General features: G+C 36.3%; 3 protein-coding genes across 8 annotated transcripts; 2 read left to right on the forward strand and 1 right to left on the reverse strand.

Annotated features, from left to right (window-relative positions):
- Positions 1-106: 106 nt before the first annotated feature.
- Positions 107-1,331, forward strand: LOC105174688 (HAD superfamily, subfamily IIIB acid phosphatase). The gene is made up of 3 exons (XM_011096872.3): positions 107-704; positions 799-1,011; positions 1,075-1,331. Exons 1-3 carry the CDS (start codon positions 322-324, stop codon positions 1,250-1,252), a joined length of 774 nt encoding a protein of 257 aa, XP_011095174.1. The 5' UTR covers positions 107-321; the 3' UTR covers positions 1,253-1,331.
- A 15-nt stretch (positions 1,332-1,346) lies between these two features.
- On the reverse strand, positions 1,347-4,613 carry LOC105174687 (Phototropic-responsive NPH3 family protein). 2 transcript variants are annotated; one of them, XM_011096870.3, is made up of 5 exons: positions 4,352-4,613; positions 3,850-4,021; positions 3,544-3,610; positions 2,103-3,254; positions 1,347-1,920 (listed from the first exon to the last, which is right to left on the reverse strand). In XM_011096870.3, exons 2-5 carry the CDS (start codon positions 3,903-3,905, stop codon positions 1,405-1,407), a joined length of 1,791 nt encoding a protein of 596 aa, XP_011095172.1. In that variant the 5' UTR covers positions 3,906-4,021; positions 4,352-4,613; the 3' UTR covers positions 1,347-1,404. The 2 variants fall into 2 exon arrangements, with proteins under 2 accessions (XP_011095172.1, XP_020553661.1); XM_020698002.2 differs by lacking the exon at positions 4,352-4,613 and adding an exon at positions 4,281-4,333.
- Positions 4,614-6,580: 1,967 nt separating this feature from the next.
- On the forward strand, positions 6,581-20,995 carry LOC105174690 (Leucine-rich repeat protein kinase family protein). 5 transcript variants are annotated; one of them, XM_088875576.1, is made up of 27 exons: positions 6,581-6,876; positions 6,982-7,037; positions 7,388-7,448; positions 7,747-7,930; positions 9,030-9,129; positions 9,303-9,403; positions 9,935-10,081; positions 11,651-11,750; positions 11,882-12,029; positions 12,625-12,696; positions 12,831-12,902; positions 13,384-13,527; positions 13,614-13,685; positions 13,789-13,860; positions 13,999-14,073; positions 14,513-14,581; positions 14,839-14,907; positions 15,126-15,197; positions 15,294-15,380; positions 15,539-15,607; positions 15,908-16,440; positions 17,054-17,215; positions 18,588-18,883; positions 18,963-19,014; positions 19,655-19,905; positions 20,229-20,363; positions 20,474-20,995. In XM_088875576.1, the coding sequence occupies exons 1-27, from the start codon at positions 6,833-6,835 to the stop codon at positions 20,816-20,818; spliced, it is 3,588 nt and encodes a 1,195-aa protein (XP_088731702.1). In that variant the 5' UTR covers positions 6,581-6,832; the 3' UTR covers positions 20,819-20,995. The 5 variants fall into 5 exon arrangements, with proteins under 5 accessions (XP_088731702.1, XP_088731705.1, XP_088731703.1 ...); XM_088875579.1 differs by lacking the exon at positions 6,982-7,037 and having other exon boundaries at positions 6,734-6,876; XM_088875577.1 differs by lacking the exons at positions 6,581-6,876; positions 6,982-7,037; positions 7,388-7,448; positions 7,747-7,930 and having other exon boundaries at positions 9,278-9,403.
- Positions 20,996-21,680: the final 685 nt, after the last annotated feature.

Consider the following 21,680-nt stretch of genomic DNA (forward strand, 5'->3'; position numbering starts at 1 on the left):
CCTCTTCCACCAATTACTTACTATTATAATTCCCATTTTTCTTCCTATAAATTAAACTCATCATCCCCAATTTCTTTTTTATCTACTTTTACTTCTTTCAGAGAAACCAACAAACTCACTCTTCCTCCTCCATTGCTATTGCTATTACTATTACTATTACTATGTTGTTACCTACCTGTTTCTACTCTCTCCCTCTCCTATTCCTATATATATAACAATCCAACTCTTTCATCTCCCCTTTCTTCCACCTCCTATATATATGTTGCTTCTACGTGCATGCATGACATCCTTTGATTCTTGATCCATTTGGTGGTGGTATACATGTTTGTATCTACGATGCCAGGTTTAAGGGAAGCAGCACTAGTGTTGGTATTCTTGGCGATATGCTGCAAGGCAGTGAACTCAAGGCCCTTCTGGTGCCCAACCGACACCGCCAACTCCTCCGGATACTGCCTTAGCTGGCGCCTCGCGGTCGAGGCCAACAACATCAGAGCGTGGCGGACCGTCCCAACTCAGTGCTCCCGCCACATTGAGGCATACATGATTGCTGGCCAATACCAGCGCGACCTCAACCTCATTGTGGGCAGCATTTGCAGCTACGTCGATACCATTACTCTCTCAGATGATGGCTTCGATGCTTGGATTCTGGACGTGGACGACACCTGCATTTCCAACCTTTTTTATTACAGAGGGAAGCGCTATGGGTGTGTGTTTCTTAATTTAATGGATATGGAATGGATGGATGAGAGTGCAAGGATAATATAAAGTATGATTATGTATGTATGTATTAATTTGCAGGTGTGAGCCCTTTGATCCATTGGGGTTTAGGGCATGGGCACTGCAAGGAGAATGCGCTGCCATTCCTGATGTTCTGAGACTGTTCAACAAGTTGGTGGAGACGGGGTTTAAGGTATTCCTGGTTACGGGCAGGGACGAAGAAACACTTGGGCAGGCAACCATTCAAAATCTGGAAAACCAAGGATTTTTGGGCTACCAACGTCTCATCTTAAGGTAGGTAAATTATAGACATGTAATTTGGTGATGGATTATATGATTGAATGATGATTGGTGCAGGAGTGGGGCGTACAAGGGTGTAAGCGCGATAACGTACAAGTCGGAGATACGGAAGCAACTGGTAGAAGAAGGGTACAGAATATGGGGGAACGTGGGGGATCAGTGGAGTGATGTGCAGGGAGACTATGCCGGCAATCGCACCTTTAAGCTTCCTAATCCAATGTATTTTATCCCTTAATAAGTTCATCATTTTCTCTGTTTTCTTAAAAATAAAATTTATAGAGAGCTCCAGAGAGAGTGTTGTGTTGTGTGTTTCATCTCCATGAATATCATTTTTGCTTCTTTCTTGACTCTCATAATTTATAACAACAAACATTACATTTCACAAGTCTAAGATACAGAATACCTCTTGCTTCTCCCACTCTTCCCTTCTTTTGCTTGGAGCTTCTTCCCCGACCCCGATCCCTCTTGCCCTTTGAATATACCCATTCTTCCAAACCCTCTAGATATGGATGTTAACAATGTCTTCCCCCCACCAGACTTATTCATCATCCCCTGTTTCATCACCACCTGCTCTTTTTCCAGATCACTCAGCCTTACTCGCATTCTTGATATCTCCAGCTTCAGTTCCCGATTCTCCCTTCTCAGAGAAGCATAAGTATCTCGAGGCGACATAGCAGCACTAGGAACCCCGCTGCTCATTTTTTGCGATAATAATCCGTCTCCACAACTCCCAGACAATGCATTCTTCAACCGAAGCTGCTCGAAATACAGAACTCGAACCACCAAGTGGACTGGGAGTCTATCATTTTGAGCAGCATGGTTGCAAGCTTCTTGAGAGAGTTTTTGACAGTCTATATACTTGCACAGCTTCTTGCATTCGTGTTCGCTCAACATTGGATGGGCCTGTCATATTGAAGCAAAATACGTAATACTGCTCCGGAGAGGAATAGCGCTCGAGTATGGAGTTATAACTAGGAAAGAAACCTGCAGCAGCAGTACAAGTTCTACACTTTTGATTAAGAGATGCAGATGATGCATGATATGATTTACACTCAAGTGTACATATATGTAGTAGTCTTCTTTACCTTCAAGTAAATGTCAATAGCCCTGTAGAGTCCATCATCAATGACACGAGCATAATCAGGTAGTACCTCAATCATGGCAATGAACTTTGGAAGGCTTAAATAAGGGTCAGGAGCAATTTCAGCTAAGTAAGCATCAACAAGCCTTCCAACTTTCAACAAGGATCCATGGCTCGGAGACCCCATGCCTTCTGATTCATATCCACATTCTTCATTCTCTTCTTCTTCTTCGATCCGTTGCAGGAAATGTACCAGAATCCGATGGATGGTGTCAACGTCGAACAAGGAATAACCTGTTTGGAGTGATGGTATAAGCAGATCATCCAGTAATGCCATTTCTAATCTATAAGCAATCCTCCTCTCAAGCTCAAGCCTACATGCCAAAGTAGCATCCACCATAATAGCTACCCTCGTCATCCCAAACAAAAAATTCAACGGAATAGACGAGCTTTTCTCTGTAGGGAATAGAGTTACCAGAGACTCAACGATCGCCTTCTGGCCATTTTCTCCTATGCTAGGATTTGCTCTTGCGGGATTCCATATCTGGGGCTTCCCTATACCCTTTAGTGATGTCTGCGCATAATGCATCAAAGATGCAACTATGCTGTCTGTCCGAACACCACTCTGTCCCATGGCACTAATAACTCTATGATAAAATTCAATTCCCAAAACCGAAAGATCTTCGACCCACCACTCAAGACACCTGTCTCTAAGTTCTAAGGATCCACTATTACAATCTAATCGAGATAGACCAGATACCAGCTGCTCCCTACAAGCATTCCTGGCAATAGCACTAATGCATGTATCGGGAATTCCAATTTCATCGGCAAGAGGAAGTAAACTCTCACAGGCAGACAGAACCTCAACTGATTTATCCAGACTTTGACATACAACTTGAGTTAGGTAGGTTTGTGTTCGTTCTACGAGGTTTTCTTCTCGACAATCTTCAGTCATTTCCAGGTACTCTGCAGCGCATCGCAAGGGGGCAACATTTGTTGTTGTGATCTCAAAATTCAAGCCATAACAAAATTTTGCTGCCAGTTCAAATGCTTCCGGCCCTCCTGGAAAGTTGGGGAGTTCCAGCTTTGACAGACTTGCATTTTTGGTATCCGCAACCAGCTTACGGATCTTACCACTTCGAGCCACCAAGGGGAACTTTCTCAGCCAAAAAAGATGCACCAAATTTGATTAGTTTAGAAATTTGTTTTGTCAAGACGGGACAAATTATAAAATCAATCAGTTTATAACAATGCGTTCAAGAGTGGTGCTGTTGTACAATGCAATACATGCGATTTTCACATGAAAATTAATTTTGACATAAACCCGGATGCCAGCATATGATGAGCAGGAATCATTATTATTGTATTTAGCTATACAATCCTACACTCTTAAAGTAGTTTTGGGCTTAAACAAGAGAAATAGATATGGAGTATATATCAATCACCTTATGTAATAGAAAGGATTCTCCATCAACAACAATGGTGATGTCCCCAGCAACATCCGAGAATATACTGCATATATGAAGCAATCAGGAAGGAAGGTGAGACAGAGGGTATGAGATTTGTTTGAGAAATGAAAAAAGTTGTCGACAAAATTTGGAGAAATTGGGGTGGGTCAGCTGAAAATTATTTTAAGTCCAAGAGCACAAAATCTTGAATATCCGGTCTAGAAAAAGAAAGGATTAAAGTGGTATAGATAAAAAGATGAATGAAAGAAGAGGAGGAGGAGATTATTAGAAGAAAGTGAGTACCGGTTGGCAAAAGAGGTAGAGAAGTTGGGAGAAGGGACAGACTGCTCCCACACCATTCTAACTCTTGTTTCTCTCCAATTGCTGCAACTCTCTTGCTCTTTGCCTTTGCCTTTTGATTTAAGCTTCAGCTCCACTCCTCCCTCCTTTCAACACCATGCCACTCAAACTAGTCCTAGTACCAAAAGAATAGACTAGAGTAAAGATGCAATGAAGAAGAAATGATTCGTGATTCAAGAGAGAGACAAGAATTGCATCATCATCATCATCATCAAGGAAGCTCCTAAGAGGACTCATTCCAAGGTCTAAGGACCCCACATTGCCATAAAAGGGAATACATGTATATGGATGATGATCATGTTTAATAATTGATGATTTCTAACAAAAAAAGAAAAAAAAAGGAGACACAACATATGCAAAGCAAATAAACTAACCCCACCCCATCCCAGAGACTGTTTGTTTCCTTATCTTAAAAGGGGGAGTGGAGTCTGGACTGGGGGATTACCTTCACAGATTTCTTACAAGAGAAATAAACTGAGAAGCGGCTTTGGGCTTTGGCTTTTGCTTTTTATTGATTTAATTGTCTTTTAGTTGTGAAATGGATGGATGGGATGATGGTCTTTAGTTTTTTGCTACTTTTTCAAGTGGGATAGCTTTTTTGAGAATGATGCAATTATTAAAAACTGATGAGAGACAATATGATGATTAACAGAGATTTGGTTTGGGTGTGGAGAGTGAGAGTGTGTGCGTACAACAGTGGAAATAAAGAAAAAGGTGTATTAGTGGGTAAATGGAAGGAAGCATGTAAAGCAGTGAAACATAAAACAGAGAGACAGAGGGCTGAGTGTGTGTGAATGTGAATGGGAATTGTATGATTATTAGTATTAGATGGATGGATGAAAGAAAGAAGGAAGAATGTGTGCAGCTTTTGTCTTGTCTTGTTTCTGATTATATATCTGCCTCTGTCTCTCTTTCACTGCCTTTGCCTTGACAACAAAAAGTAAGAAATTCCCACATTCATTCATCATTACTCACTCTCTCACATACAAAATGGAAATCTGTGCAGTCTGCAGTGATGCTTATTATTATGCTTTCTTCAACTACCCAAATGAATAGTTATAGTTTAATTAATGGAGTAGGGTAGATTAGAGAGCCTCTTCTTTTTTGACCAAAACCAAAAAAAAAGTTGGAATGTGGAAAAAGAGACGATTACTCTCTTCACTTGTGATTGGTATCACTACAAACTATAAATCCCTTTTTTCTCTATTACTAATGTAACCTCATCCTCATACATAACACTAACTTCTTCTATTTCTGTACCAACTAAAACAGATATATCTTCTAATTTTAGCATAAACACCAAATTTAGATTAATCATTTCACTTAATTATACTTAAAATTGTGAAATTACACTCTTCTCCAACCAAATTTCAAAATTATATTTACGCAATCTCTAAAAATTTATCATTTATACCTCACCCTATTTCATTATAATTGAATGAAAATTGTTCACATTAGTAAAATAATTACATAAATTTCTAATTTTTACCCCCTATTCAACATTTTCATATAATAGTTTTATTCTTATAAGGGGGAAAATATAATAATATTGACCTTACTTTATGTGTGTATATATATTACATTTACTCCAAAAGTACAAAAATTATACATAGGAATGTTAAAACGAGGGGCAAAATAAAAAATTCATACAATTTTTTTTTTTTTTTTTGGTTGATGTCAGCATTTTTCATCCAAATCATAACCAAGTAGAGGCAAATATGAATGGATAATTTTTTAAGGGGGTGCAAGTGTAATTTTAAATATTTTTTGGGGAAGTGTAATTTTTCATTTTTCATTACAAATACATTCTTTAACTTTTGTATTTAAAAATAATAGTCTTGAAACAATCAGAACTAAAATATTTTAAATATGTCAATTTTTCTATCCCTAGTTATTCACATAGTTACTCATAATATGTTAGGTTAAATATATTTTACACCCCTAAATTATTTATGGAGTGCATTTATCCCTCTAAACTATAAAATGCAAAAAATGCCTCCTCATGATATAGATTATTTTTTTAATGATGAAAATATTCTTATCATTTACGTTCCAAAATTATGTCTATTACAATCATTTCTTTAAAAAATAATTTGAATTATTACAAAAAAGTATTTAAAATAAATACTATTCAAAATTTATGATTTTTATATTAGGTAAAGAATCTGTATAAACTTTATAATTTACAAGTCTTATATTTTCTTTTACATAATTTTCAAAAAACTTATAAAATTTTTGCTTGTGCTATTATATATATTCAATATTTTTTAAAAAATAAATTATGACTACAATTTTAAAATATTAAATATATATAATATACACTGTAAAATATATAAGTTCATAATATTCTATATTTTATGAGTAATGATATGAGCTAGATTGTGTGTACATATAATTGAATAAAAATTAATAAATTATATTATATATTTTTTATAAAATTATATGCATTACGTATTTATATATTTTTTAACATGAATAATTTATTTTGTAAAATATATTTGCATATGTTGAGCTTGTAAATATTTTTTTATTACATAATTTATAAAAAGCTATAAATTTTGAGTAAAATTTTAAAACATTAAAATAATTTTTGGAAAATAAAATATAGTTTAAAGAGTAAAATTGAAAGCAGAGAAGGAAATTTTTGTTACACCAATGCCAAATGATTTTGTTTTGAGGGGGTGCAAAATGTAGTTAGCCTAATGTTTTCCCCCTAATCTGAGAAAGTTGCACATTGACCCAAACCCCCCATCCCCGACGAGTGGAGGCCGTTGTTCCAGCACCACCTCCGCCCCCCCCCCCCCCCCAACCCCTAAAACTAAAAGAAGAAGAAAAGGAAATCCCCTTTCGCCTATGCTCCACCGATTTTGCAACTGAATTTGGACTGCCGCCCGACACACACACATATATCCTCGGACCCAAGAACATGCCGGCCCACGGCGTCCTACTGCTCCCCACTCCGCTCAAGCTGTGAGTCCCATCCATTCCCTCATCTCCAATCCTCACTGCACTTGTCTACTTAATTTCCTCTTTTACTATGAATCTCATCACAACCATTTGCTTCCGTCTTTGCAGTTACCCTCCACTTGATTCCCGCTCTCAAACTTTCTGCTCGCTTTACCATCTTACAGGTTTCTTTATTTTCTTTCTACTCTAATCCCCCTTGTATCTCTTTTCTTTCTCTTCATTTTTCCGCTACACCCTACAACTGCCTAATTCCGCACTTTGTTTTACATGAAATTTGGTTGCTGTATTTTGTGACTCCTTTTACAGTAATCCCTCCTAATGTTCAATCCCATATTCTACTAGTGGGTTCTCAAAAAGTACACATCGTGGATCACAACATAAACCAACCCTGCATTATTTTATATTTTCAAGTAATTAGGCATGTCAGGCTCAATGACTTGCTTGGCTTCTTTTGTATTCCTTTCATGCTTTCATGCATACTTCCGTTGTGATCACCTGCCTTTTCTCTTCACAGGCAGCAGGAACCAAAAGGTTTCCAAACTCAAGGCACGCTTTTGGGAGTCCATTAGATCAGGGTAATTGGAATTATATGATAACTCTAATATGTTATGGTAGCTATTTGCATACATGTCAACAAATGGCTCTTGCACAGATGTTTTCAATTATGGTAAGCTTAAAAAACAGCTTACTTGCTTATGCAAATAAGCAAATCTACCTCACAAAAGTATGGCTAGTGCTGTAATTTTCCTTTTCCACTTATCTAAATAGCTAAGATGATGTGCTGGCTACGCATGATCACATTACAACTGATTGTAGTTTGAACTTGATATGGGGATCCACAATCTCGAGACTTTTACCTGCTCCATGTTGCAGAATTTTAAAGAACAATACAGCACAAGTTATAGAACCACCTTCCACCGTTGAAGAAGAGGAAGAGTCCTTGCCCGAGGAATTTGTTCTTGTTGAGAGGACCTCACCTGATGGAACAGTTGAGCAGATCATATTTTCATCTGGTGGAGATGTTGATGTGTATGATCTCCAAGCTTTATGCGATAAGGTAATTAAACCATTCATTTTGTTTTGCTTTCCATCGTCTTGCTTCAGTGGACGATTTTTCATTATAGCATGCAATAGACAACATTTGTTTCCATAATGGGCTTGTCTATCGTTCATCATCAACTGCATTCATTCTAATCCTCTACCCCGGAGATGTACGATGTTTGAGTATCAGATACTTACTCTTTGCCATGGTAAGAGGGTTTTTTGCAGTCTCAAATTGGACCTGTGTCTCTCAACGAAGAAGGCTACTTATCACTGCCGCATCATATTATTTATTGAAGCATATTTATGAGAAAACTCACAATGCTAGTGTTGTGAAATACCATATGAAATGGATTTTAACTTCCCTATTTATAATAAAGTAGATTTTTGTGGGTATTAGTTATGCTTTCTTTGCAATTTTCTTCTTTGCTTCACGATGTTATGACAGGTCCCTGTTGTTTTTTCCTGGTAGAATAGGAGTTTGCTTTCTTACTTTGAATTGTCTGATATGTAGGCTTTGTTCAAGTCTCTTTTCTCCTAATCATAAGCAAGCTCATTTCCTCATTGTGTTTCAGTTGTTTATTTGCTTTTTAGTATTTATGTTTCTGAATACATACCATTCCTTCTAATAGACATTGGATGAGAAATCTCTTGGTTCGCATGCTGGGGTGGTCTCTGGCAAAAACTTGCTGTGTTCATTCATTCATGTTGATAAAAGTTGTAGCTGAATAATATTTGAGTTAGCTGCAAAACTTTGGTGTCTCTTTGATGCCTTCTGGACTCTTTGAGTGCGACTTTGATAAGTTTTAGTTTATTATATATTTGGGGGGGCCTCAGGTAATGATTCATGCATTCTATTCTTGATTATAAAGCTTAGTTCAGTAGAGCGGAGTTGGGGCATGCAGTTATAGTGCATTAACATGTGTCAAAGATTGGTTTTAGACATCTCAGCCTGCATACCTTGTTAGCAGATATTATTATCAAATGATTTCTTGAAATTATGTTGCTATCTTTACATTCACATTTTCCTGGTACTTGTTTCTTCTCTCAGTTGGTTTTAGATTTATAGGTTGAAATTAAGTTCTTATAATAATTTTCCATCACCCTTTTAACAGGTTGGCTGGCCCCGGAGGCCACTGTCAAAGCTAGCTGCAGCTCTGAAAAATAGCTATATAGTTGCTACTTTGCATTCCATAAGCAAACCAGCCGGAGAAGGTATTAGTAACAGGACTTTCTGGTTACAGAACCTAGCTTTCACCTTAAACGACGTCTTAACATTTGTGTTTCTCTTAAAAAATATGTTTCTAATATATGTAACAATTAATAATACGGTATCAAATAAACTAAGTGACGGACATCTTAGTGTACTTTGGCAAGTTACTTGGCAGAGGGAAATGGCCAGAAGAAGTTGATAGGCATGGCCCGTGCTACATCAGACCATGCTTTTAATGCAACAATTTGGGATGTTCTTGTTGATCCTTCTTATCAGGTACTCTTATACCATTACATAAGACCAAACCTCATTAATTGAAGCTAAGTTATGCTGCTTGCTTTCCAACTGAAATCAGGATACCGATTTGTACAGTTACGGATCCTGGCAAAATAGATAGCAGGATCTGTTGGCTACATTTGATGATTTTTCTTATAAATATCGGCCTTGAGATAACTTTTTCTCATACTACAAAGGAAACTCAAGAAATACTAATTCTTTATGCCATATTTCTTGGTGCAAACGCAAAATCAGGGTGGTGATGATGTTGTAATTCACTTTTGAATATGGCGTTATGTTTTTATAAGTTACTATCACAACACTTGTAACTTGAACTCAGACTAGAACCTGCATTATTATTCTTGTACTGGTAAAAGGTATATCTATATTTTGTTGGTTGGAGGGTATTTTGAAATGTTAGTTCTTTTGCTAACCCATAGTTTATATCTTCATTTGTTTGGCATGGATGTAATTTTGACGCTGCCTTGTGTATTGTGTATTTGTATTTTGATTAATGTGCTTGTGATTTAGGGCCAAGGACTTGGAAAAGCTCTTATTGAGAAGCTCATACGGGCTCTGCTGCAGCGGGACATTGGAAATATTTCTCTTTTTGCAGATAGTCAAGGTATATCAACAATCATATGGCGACCAGTAGAGAAGAGCTTCAAAATCTCTGCAGTAAGACTTTAAATTTCTTTAACTTCTGGCAGAGGATTAAAATCTTGTCCATTGAAATTGGTACAGTTGTGGAGTTCTATCGAAATCTAGGTTTTCAACCTGATCCTGAGGGCATTAAAGGGATGTTTTGGTACCCAAAGTATTAGTTGACCTCCAGTGTGCGCGACCACCTTGCCTGCTTATTGGTTGATAATTTCCTGCTCCTATCAATTACTGTATACTGGTGAGCAGAGTTTGAAGGGCGTGAACATGTACAATAAGCGTATGTAGAATTCCAATACCAGATGAATGGGTTCTGAAATACATGGATTGCGAAATTACTACCGTCTATTATTCTCGATGATGAAATGCAGAATGATTGATCTTGAAAATGTTTATATACGCTCTATGCGATTCTATGGTGGAAGACATGGAATATCAAAAGGTCAACTATGTATTTAAACTATACTGCTTCACTTTTCAATCAAACTGTAAAGGTGTTAATTGTAAGGAGGACAGAGATAATGTGAGCATCAGGTGAAAACTTGTTAGTCACATGGTACAAAGGTGGAGTATTTCATGGTAACAAATGTTTTAGTGGAGGAGTGATGCGATTCACATACAAATATATATACACATGTAAAGTAGAACTATTTGGATTTGGGTTAGTAAGTTAATCTTTGAATTTTTCATAGTATGCCAATTGGTATGTTGTTGACTTGAGAATTTGATAATGCAAATTGGAGGCCAAGTTGATCCCTCGTTCACATTTAGGAATTGAATTATAATTATAAAGTAATTAACTGTTACACTCAATACGCAAGTGTTTATTTGTTAAGGAGCGGACGTTTTTCCTCCGTATCAACTGGACGTAATTAACTGAAACAAAAATACTCTTTCGTATTATAAGAAAAGGGAAATGATGCTGAACCTTTGAATTTATGAAATTCATGTCTATCTTTTATGAAACTCATACTAATCACGATGGGATGAGGAGGGATAGCTCAACTTAGTTATCAAATGGAATTAATCATTACAATTAAATTATCTGCAACATTGCCACCAGAAATATGCAACAACAACTACAACTATTTGTTATTAATAATACCAAGAAAGAAGAATGTAATCAAGTGGATAATTCTCATGGAAGAAAGACTGGAACTTGATTTGTTACCATAATTCAAACAGTACGGCTTTGGCGCCATGAGAAGAGAGGAGAGGAGAGGAGAGGAGAGGAGAGGAGAGTCGTATTTTGAATTTTTTATGATGATCTCCCAACTCCCACCCTTCCCAAACTTCTCTAATTTTCATATGCTTGACAGCGCCATTTACCGAATGCTCATTGATTTCTTCAAACTTCAGTTTTTCTGACTGCTTCCCAATTTTATTCTGTACCAATCAGCGATCACAACAATCTTTAGTGATTGCTTGAAGAAAGTGTGCTTTAGTGCCCATATATATGCATTCCACTCGACCAACCCACTCATCTCACCTCTATGTATATGATCATTTCTTTTGGACCTCTTCATGGATCTTATCATTATGGGTTTTTGAACTATATCCTAAGCTTTGTTCTTGTCACACTTGCAGATGGCGGACAAGACGGTTTGTCTGGTTGGACTACTTGTTGCGGTTTTGTTATGTTGGTTTCCTCCAATGGCATATGCCCAGATTACTGATCCACAAGAAGGTTTATCTTAGCTTCTATTCTTTTCCATGCATACATGTGGATGAAACCTCCCACCAAAGCTACCTTGCATGCCGCGCATATTTTGTCCTATAAATGTTCATATTCTAATCTAAATTTTGCGTCTACTGCAGTTGCCGCCTTACTGGCAGTTCGTACTTACCTCAATGATCCCTACAAGAATCTGAATTGGACCAAGAAGCATGATCCTTGTGCCTCCAATTGGACAGGGGTCATATGCTACTTAGATACTACTGATGGTTATATGCATGTTAAAGAATTGTATGTACTTCTCTTCAGTGCCTTTCTCACATTTCTGTCTTTCTTAGGAATTGCCTTGATTTGTTAGTTTCACCATTGACCAAAAATAGATTGCACCGCTATACGGAGTTATTTCACTCTCTACTTTTTATCATACTCATGTATGCGCAAATCTGATGCTGCCTGATTCAGGTCTCATATGCCTATGCTGGAGTCATTGAATCCTATTTGCTTATTTTTGTATCAATTATTCGTACTACTTCAGGGCTGAAATTCAATCTGGGACCGTGTTGCATTGTCCGTGATTGACCCATATTTGTCGGGCAAGCTCTTTGGACTTCCGAAATTAAATCTGTACTGTTAAATGCATAGTATGGCTAAAGACTAAACATCAATCAGCTTAACCCTTTTGGTTCCCAAATATGTTTGAAATGTACTTGTATCACTAAAATCTCATTAACTATAAGTTGATTATTGTTCTCTAAATTCTATACACATGCAATTTCATGGTAATGAATAAAAGGAAAATAGATAAAGGAAAAAGAGTTCCCAATTATATCATTTTTCACGTTATGTTCTTATGTTTTATTCATTCTGCTCACTCTTGGCTGTGCAGGCGCTTACTTAGATTGAACCTGTCTGGAACATTAGCTCCAGAGCTTGGCCAGCTCCCCCATATGAAAATATTGTGAGTCCTCAATAATGTGCATCTCTACTTGTATATCACTTGAGGGATCTTATGTTAATAGTACTTTCAAGTTTACTACTTAATATTAACTTTATTTATTCACTAACTGAGCATTCGAGTGTGTTATTTGCCAGGGACTTCTTGTGGAACCACATAAGTGGAAGCATACCGAAGGAGATTGGCAATATTACTGCACTTGAGTTCCTGTATGATGAGATCTCATATATATTTGACTCTGCTAATTAAGTAGCTACTCTTGTTGTTCAGTGAATGAGATCCTAATATGTAAAGCAATTGACGATATTACTATCTTTAATGTACATAGTATAAGACTTTATTATCCAAGGGACAGTTAATTTTTCCTCATCCCAAGTTGATGATCCTTTCATGTTATCATGAAGGTAAACACATAGCACATAGAAGATTTTGGTATAACTTGAATAATGCTCCTCTTCAGATACTTTCTGCATCCAATTCAGCAAAGCTAGTAACTATGCTCATTTTACCAAATATTGGATGCAATAATAAATTATTCAGCATTGAGTGACTACTTCCGAGACAATATTTATGATTTTACATGGTAATTTCTCCTCTTAATTTCAATGTAATTTTGGTTGTTTCATCCAACTAAGACCTGGTACTGTGTGATGCTATGAGAAGCTAATAACACTACTGTTTGTGTAACAGGCTTTTGAGTGGAAATCAAATATCAGGTTCTCTACCGGATGAACTTGGTTATCTTCCCAACTTGAATAAATTTCAGTTGGACCTGAACATGATATCAGGACCAATTCCCAAATCATTTGCAAACTTACCCAAAGTTCAGCATTTGTGAGTATATTTCATAACAAAGTGATTAGTCACTTAAGGTTTAGAACTTTGTACTCTTGCTTAATCATTGTTGATACTGAATGCAGCCACATGAATAACAATAGATTCAGTGGTCAGATTCCGCCTGAGCTTTCTACCCTTCCTTTACTTAAACACTTGTAAGCCCCTGACTAAATTCATCAACATAGTTAAAAGTAGATGTAGAAAATGCATGCATCATATGTCACATTACTTATGTATTGATAAACTTGATATTGACAGCCTTCTTGACAACAACAATCTGTCCGGGTATCTTCCACCACAGCTCTCACAAATGCGTAGCTTGACAATTCTGTATGTGTTGTTTATTACTACTGCAGTAGATTTTGCTTTCTTCTGCTTCTTATTGTAGCTCAGTCTGGACTACCTGAACCTCCTTTTCAAGCATTAGTGTCTTAATGATTTCTCCCTCGGCCCAACTATTCATTGCAGTCAACTGGACAACAATAACTTCTTTGGGAGTGTGATTCCAGATTCTTACAGCCAGATGCCCAAGCTCTTGAAACTGTATGGCTGTCTACCATTTTTTTGAGAAAACTATGCAGTCACATGCGAATAATGGAAGCATTTGCATTATCTATATAATAAACATATGTCAGTGATTTTTTGGTGCATGCATTCAATTTTCTAACCAACATTCACGATTTTTCTAGATCTAATAATCTTTATCATAATTGAAATCCCTGGCGATTTCTCATGCAACTGAATCTAATTGCCCGTTCAGAAATTTTCTACAGCACAATTTGCCAGCCTATGCTTTTTGATCTATTTTTATAATTTACGTTTGGTGAAAGAGGATGAAGCTAATAGTTTTCCAAGGGTTAAAGGAAAAGGTACTTATGCTGGAAATGAAGGCCATTGATTAACGAGGAAACCTGTCTCTCCATTCTAAGCTTGTAGATAGAGAGGCTTGAAAGACCAATACTTATTCATTTCGTTTGAACAGGAGCCTAAGGAACTGCAGCCTGCAGGGAAGAATACCTGATCTAAGTGGAATACAAGGCCTTCTTTACTTGTATGTGTGTAAATTCATCTGAAAAATTCCACTTTTGATTCTACATGTTAAGTGCTTCATACTTTATCTTTTCTGCATGTATGTACAATAGTTATGGAATGTATCACTAACCAAACATTAGTCTAAGTTGCGGTTAAATATGGATTAGTATATGTTTACCTTCTAACTTCTTTAATACTGTCTAAGATTGGTGATATCATTGAAATTCTTAGTTCTCTTTCATTATCTTAAGTTTTTTACTGGTGTTCCTCTTATAGGGATCTCAGCATGAATCAACTTTCCGGGGAGATAACCTCAAATAGACTATCTGAAAATATCACAACCATGTAAGTAATTTCTGGATGCCCTACCTTCTGAGCGGTCTCAATTGTCTCCTCTAATACCCTCCCTCTTTCTTGTATTTCTGCACTTGTGAGCAAATGCATGCAATTTTTTCATTTTCTTTCTGTTTGTGAGGATATTGATGTGGGTATCGTATGCATATTACCTCTCAGATTATTGTATCACTCACTGCTAATGTATAACTAATTTTTTATACCTGCAGCGTGCTATCAAACAATAAGCTCAATGGGTCCATTCCTTCCAACTATTCTGGACTCCCTCATCTCCAGAAATTGTAGGAATTCTGGCTTGTACAAATCTAGGCCTTTATCTTCAAATGCTTTTTATTTAAATTTTCTTGTATTCTCTAATCATGTCCTTTCTGTTATAGGTATTTGGACCACAACTTGTTGAGCGGATATGTACCATCTACCATTTGGGAGAATATAACCTTCACTCCAGACACAAAAGTTGATATGTAAGCCAAGATCATCTCATCTCCTTAATGTCAGTGTACCTGATGGGAATAACATTACAATTTTATCAGATGATACTTCATTGGGATGTCATCTCAATATTTTATTGTACATACTTATTACATCTGACCTTATAAAGTTTTTTTGCTGTTCCTTGCAGAAATTTTGAAGATAATTTACTTTCTGATATTTCAGGCATCCTTGACATTCCGCCAAATGTGACATTAAAGTAAGTCCTATTTTTTGTCCAATATGCACATAACATAAAATAGAAGATTTAGGTCTCAGCAGAGGTATTGATGCTTTTTCCTATGCAATTCTGTCTTTATGCAAATTGCACTGAACTGTAAAAAATTGACAGAACCTGTCAGTTTCATTTTTTGTGTTTCAGAGTTCACCATGGTGATAAATATAAACTTTTCATGTTCTGCTCTTTCTCTTTTATTTTCTTTTATCAATGACTTGTAGCCACCACCTCAGTGTTGAGTAGTTGTTTAGACTTTGATGGCTGATGACTCTTCATTTCTAGGCTCAATGGAAATCCTGTTTGTACAAATGCAATTCAACGCAACATCAGCCTACTTTGCTTACCAGATAATGGAAATGAAGTAACACCAGACAACCTGAACAAGCCAGTTTCAACTTGTCCACCTCAATCTTGTCCAATCTGGAATTACTTTGAATATGTCCCCACTTTACCAAATACATGCTTTTGTGCAGCACCTTTCGGTGTTGGACTACGACTCAGAAGTCCTAGCATATCCAATTTTCTTCCTTATCGTGCTCAATTTGATCAGTTCATAACATCAAATGTGTATGTAAAGCCAAATGTTCACTTGAATCTCTACCAGCTTTATGTTGACTCAATTGAGTGGGAACCTGGTCCAAGGCTAAGGATGTTTCTGCTCTTCTTTCCTGAATATACCAATAATTCTAATACCTTCAATGCAAGTGTAATTCAAGCAATTGCAGACACATTTGCTCGCTTCACCATACCTGGAAGCGATATATTTGGCCCTTATGATCTTCTCAATTTTACTGCACAGGGACCGTATTCAAATGGTATGCCTTCAAAACTAAACTTTTAATATTAATACTGTGATACTAAAGTACATTGGATGAACTACACCTGTTTCTGTACATGATAAAATTTGACCATTTCTCACTGAATTTTTCTCAAGCTCGAGAATGTTCCTTCTATTTTGTTCCATCTTTTTAGAATTAATATAACCAATAGTGAGAGTAAGGATGTGTACATGTCTGGAATCAGGATCCTCTTCTATCCCTTTACTTTTGCAGGATTATTATGCCAATATATCTGTTATCCTTGATCACATGTTCTGAATATTTTCTGGCATCAATATACTTGGTTGGTGTTTACTGTCTCAAGTACTTAGCTCTTAATTATACGATCTTTTCACTCAAGTTTTGATATTGCTCACTGAGAGTCAAGTAAAATTGTAGAATCATAGACTATGAGTCCAAGTATCATGTTACATGATATTTCACATTCAACATTTTTTGTCCCATCCTTCTATTTTCTTTTGGAACAGAAGCTATAGTTATTATCCTGTTAGGGATATATGTGAATTTGGATTGCAGTGTCCAATAGATCCATATTAATCACCGAAAAGCTCTTGAATTCATTTGACTTGAGAACTCTTAATGGATGCAGTATTACTTCCATCATTAAGCAATCATGGCCTTAGCAAAGGTGCAGTGGCTGGAATTATACTCGGATCTATCTCCTGTGCCATTGTCATAGTTATGAGCCTTCTGCTTTTCTTTCAGAAAATTCGTCAAAGGTCGCAAGCCAAAGTTGTCAAAGATCAATCACGTGAGCTTTCTTTTCCCATTCATGGCTATATTTCTTACATTTATGGTTGCTACTCTTCCTTAGGGGATTGTCACTCTCTGTAAACTGAATTAAGAATCTTAAACCATAAAATGGCCGTCTGGTTAATTTTTAAAGATAAGTCAAAGGCACCATCACAGATGTGCTTAAAATGGCAAGAGCAGAAAAAAATTTTGGGATCTTCCCAAGTTGACTTCTCAACTTCTGGTAGCAAAGGTAAACTACAAATAGAATACACTAAAACGGTACGCTGTTAAATCACTACTCAGACATTTGCTAAGCTGACCACTAATTGTCATAATAATACTTTTTGAATTGAAGTTTTAAGTTCAGATGCTCCCTATTTTAGCTAACCACTAATTTTTTCATCATTAAACCTCTATCTACTTCTACTGAATTTAAAGGCACACTATGCATGTCCCTGTTTTCTTTGAGTATTAATGTCTCTATATTCCTTTAGAATGGATAAGTAACAGCTTCAAGAATTGTTCACTGGTCATTGCAATCAACTGGGAACATTCAGTTAAATATTGTTCCTTCTGAAGTATCACAGTGACTGAATGTTTTCCTTCTTAGACCAAGATCATCATAGCCTTTTTTGTTCACTTTCTTGCTTATAGAGGAACTTTCTGCATAATTACCTACTTTCGATTTTTCCCTTTGAGGGCCCCCGTTCACCCAAAACATGGAATCAGAGAAAATATATTTAATAAGGTATATAAATGGTATTCATACCCATGTCAGGTTAGCTACGTAGATCCTTGTTTCCTTCTCCATCATAGTCCATTTTCAAAAGTTAGAATGATGGAGTTGAGATCACCGTTTCTACTTATCTTGTTTCATAATGTCTGGGGCTTTGGTTGCCCACTTGCCCTATTGAGCACCATCCTTGAATGTCAAGTCATAACAGTTAGTTCCCAAGTAATATATCTTCAATGAGCCTCATATGTATGATATGGTATATCTTCCTTGTATAACAGCACCCATGTTTTCATTTTTTCTCTATCTCTTCTTCTTCTAGAGCAACTACTTTGACATACTACTCTTACCTACACTTCCTTTTGCCATCTTGATCTGTCATCTCTAGGCAGTCTTACGCGTCTCTCAATTGATAATTTGCATCATTATGCATAAAATTTTGTGGTAAACCATTTCTCTTTATTCTGAATCAAGTAGCACATGTGAATTGACATCAGTGAGTTCCAACAGGGTACTTCCCTTTACGGTAAGGGCTGTAAGATAATAGATGGACGATAAGGAGTGGTAGTGAAGAAGTGAAGTATGTTCACAATTGTTGCATGCATGTAGAGCTCACTATTGCAATTCATATTGAACTAACTGTCACATGTTTCAGGTTCTTTGGCAGTTCCAAAAGTTTCCATGAAAATGGACGGAGTGAAGCCATTCAGTTTTGCGGAATTGCAAATGGCAACGAGCGGTTTCAAGATTACTACTCAAATTGGCCAAGGAGGGTATGGAAAAGTCTATAAAGGAACTTTAGCAGATGGTGTGGTTGTGGCTATAAAGCGTGCACAACAAGGTTCTTTACAGGGTGACAAAGAGTTTTATACGGAGATTGAAATGCTGTCACGCTTACATCATCGTAATTTGGTATCACTAGTTGGGTATTGTGATGAAAAAGATGAACAGGTATGCTGCATGTCGAGTTATATCTAAAGATTTAGTGCTCGTCCTTTACACTATGTTCTGAACCTCTGATGCTTTGCAGATGTTAGTTTACGAGTTCATGCCTAATGGCTCATTGCATGACCTCCTTTCTGGTAATTACATTAGTGTACTATACATTTATTTGCATTGATTATTCATGCTTGTTTATTATTTATTCCTTTCACCTTAATTCTTTAAACCTGTTGATTTACATATAAGAGGAAGGTGCTGAAAGAAAAGTCATCTAAAAAAGATCATAAAAGACTTCAATTGGCAATTACATCTTATATCATTGAATCTATCCATTCATTTGCTTAATCTTGTTTCAGTTGAATTTTCTGATATAATGTGATATTTTTCAAAGCCCCTTCTAACTCGCAGTACTACTATTCACCTTATTCTTCTTCTACTGTATTATAAGCTATTTGTCTCGTGCAACAACTAGCTAGCTGCATTTTAGCTATACAGAGATGAATTTTTCTAGTTCTGCTTCTATCAGTATGTGTGCTCCTGTGTAATCCTGAGTTCGGATTTGCCAGAAAGACTTGTTCCAAGAGTGATTAGCACTCAATAGTGACAAGTTTTCTTCAAATCCTTAGCTGCTTGTAGCATCCATCATATTAGTTTTAGACTGGAAAGATGTTGATGAAAGAAATGGGCAATCTCTTTTCCTCTGAACCAGAATAAATTATATGGGAGAATAGTTCTATGTAGTAACTTAATAACATCCCTTCTTTTCCTTTAATATGCCAGCCAAATACACAGGACCTTTAAATTTCGCAACAAGGTTGCATGTGGCCTTAGGTGCAGCCAGGGGCATTCTTTACCTCCATACTGAAGCTGATCCACCAATCATTCACCGTGATATCAAGGCAAATAACATACTTTTGGACTCCAAATGGACTGCCAAAGTATCTGATTTTGGAATCTCAAGACTCGCACCAGTATCAGATGCAAAAGGAGTTGCAACTGCACATGTATCCACCAACGTTAAAGGAACACCAGTAAGATGAACTCTTGAGTGCAAGAGTGGATTTCTTAATTTTTGAAGCACATAATTCAGACGAGGATTCTAGTATGTTATGCTTAAGGGCAATAATTACAAAATTATACTTCCAAAGTATATAGTTTTCTTGTCAAATTCTTCTTCATCAAGCAGAGACACAAAAAATAATAGGTGATGGTATTATAGTTATTTGTGTTGGAGACTGGGCCATGTAAGGCAACTAGCAGAAAATTATATGTGATATATAGTTGATGTTAGATTCCACCAAGATGCATTTAACGCCTAAGTTTTTTCATTTCTCTGCCATGCTTCGACTTGCAGGGGTATGTGGATCCAGAATATTTCTTGACCCACAAGTTAACAGAGAAAAGTGATGTTTATAGCCTTGGAATTGTATTTCTGGAGCTCTTAACAGGAATGCAGCCAATATCTCATGGAAAAAACATTGTGAGAGAGGTACCTCTTCCGTTACCAGTCGCTTTCTTTATGCTATTATGTTGACAACAATGTTACTTTTGGCAAATATCAGACGCAGCATGCAAATATGAACTTACAATCCTTATCAGGTGAACACAGCGTGCCAATCTGGGATGATGTTTTCCATCATAGACAGGAGCATGGGAGTGTACCCTTCCGACAGTGTCAAGAAATTCATGGCTTTAGCTCTCAGGTGCTCTTTGGATGAGACCAATGATAGGCCTTCCATGTTGGAAGTTGTCAGGGAGCTGGAAAATATATCATCAATGGTCCCCGAATATGACCACACAGTTTTGGATATGTCGAGCTCTGGAACCTCAGTTGCATCAGCTCCATCCTCATCTGTCTATGATAGGAGGAGCACTTACCTTACCATAGATCTCCCTGGAACTGACCTTGTTAGTGGTGTCATCCCTACCATGAGGCCCCGTTGATGATCCGACCAAATTTGCCGTCTGTGATTTTACTAGTACTTGATTGGAACCACTGTGTAAAATAAAATAGCCCCCTCGTTTTGAATGATGTGTTGTTTGCATTTGATGGCATGAATTGATTTAAATGTTAAAAGTAGAGAGAAAAATAATAAAGGAGTAAATATTGTTTCTTGATTACCTCTGAACCATCAAACTTAAGCAGCCCATTAGACAATTCACACCTGCCCCTTTTAATCTGCTTAGAGGGAAACAGATGATTAGGATAAAATGTAAAAACTCCTGTGTTTTAAAAAGTTTGCAAAAAAAAAATCTCATGTTATGAGAATAGATTAAAAATCCTCTTGTGTTTTGTAAAACTCAGCAACAAACACCTCTTTCGGTAGTAATTAACGGAAGGTGCATTACACGCGTTTTTTGAGCATGTGGGGATATTTTTTACTTCTTTTTAGGTGTTTTTTTTACTAAAATACCCTTTTTTTGTTTTATTTTTGTATTATTTTATAATTTAAATTAAAAAATATTAAATTATATTTGATTGATTTAATATTAAATATTAAAATAAATTATATTTAATTGAAATAATTTTATAATTTTTAATTGTTAAATCTAATTTTTTAATTAATTAAAATAAATATTTAATTATAATAATTATTATTATAATTATTCTTAATTAGTAAAAATATTTAATTATTATAATTATTTAAAATATTCTCAATTTAACTAAAACATATTTTAATAATATAACTAAAATTAATTAAAAAATTAAAAAAGCAATTTTTGCCTCTTTTTTGCCGGAAACTTGTTTCTAAATTTTTAGCACCATCTGGATGAGTTTCCGACAGCTAATGGTACCATTTGAATC

The sequence above is a fragment of the Sesamum indicum genome, linkage group LG11 (assembly GCF_026168435.1).
Source record: "Sesamum indicum cultivar Baizhima isolate 11 linkage group LG11, ASM2616843v1, whole genome shotgun sequence".
NCBI classification, from domain to species: domain Eukaryota; kingdom Viridiplantae; phylum Streptophyta; class Magnoliopsida; order Lamiales; family Pedaliaceae; genus Sesamum; species Sesamum indicum.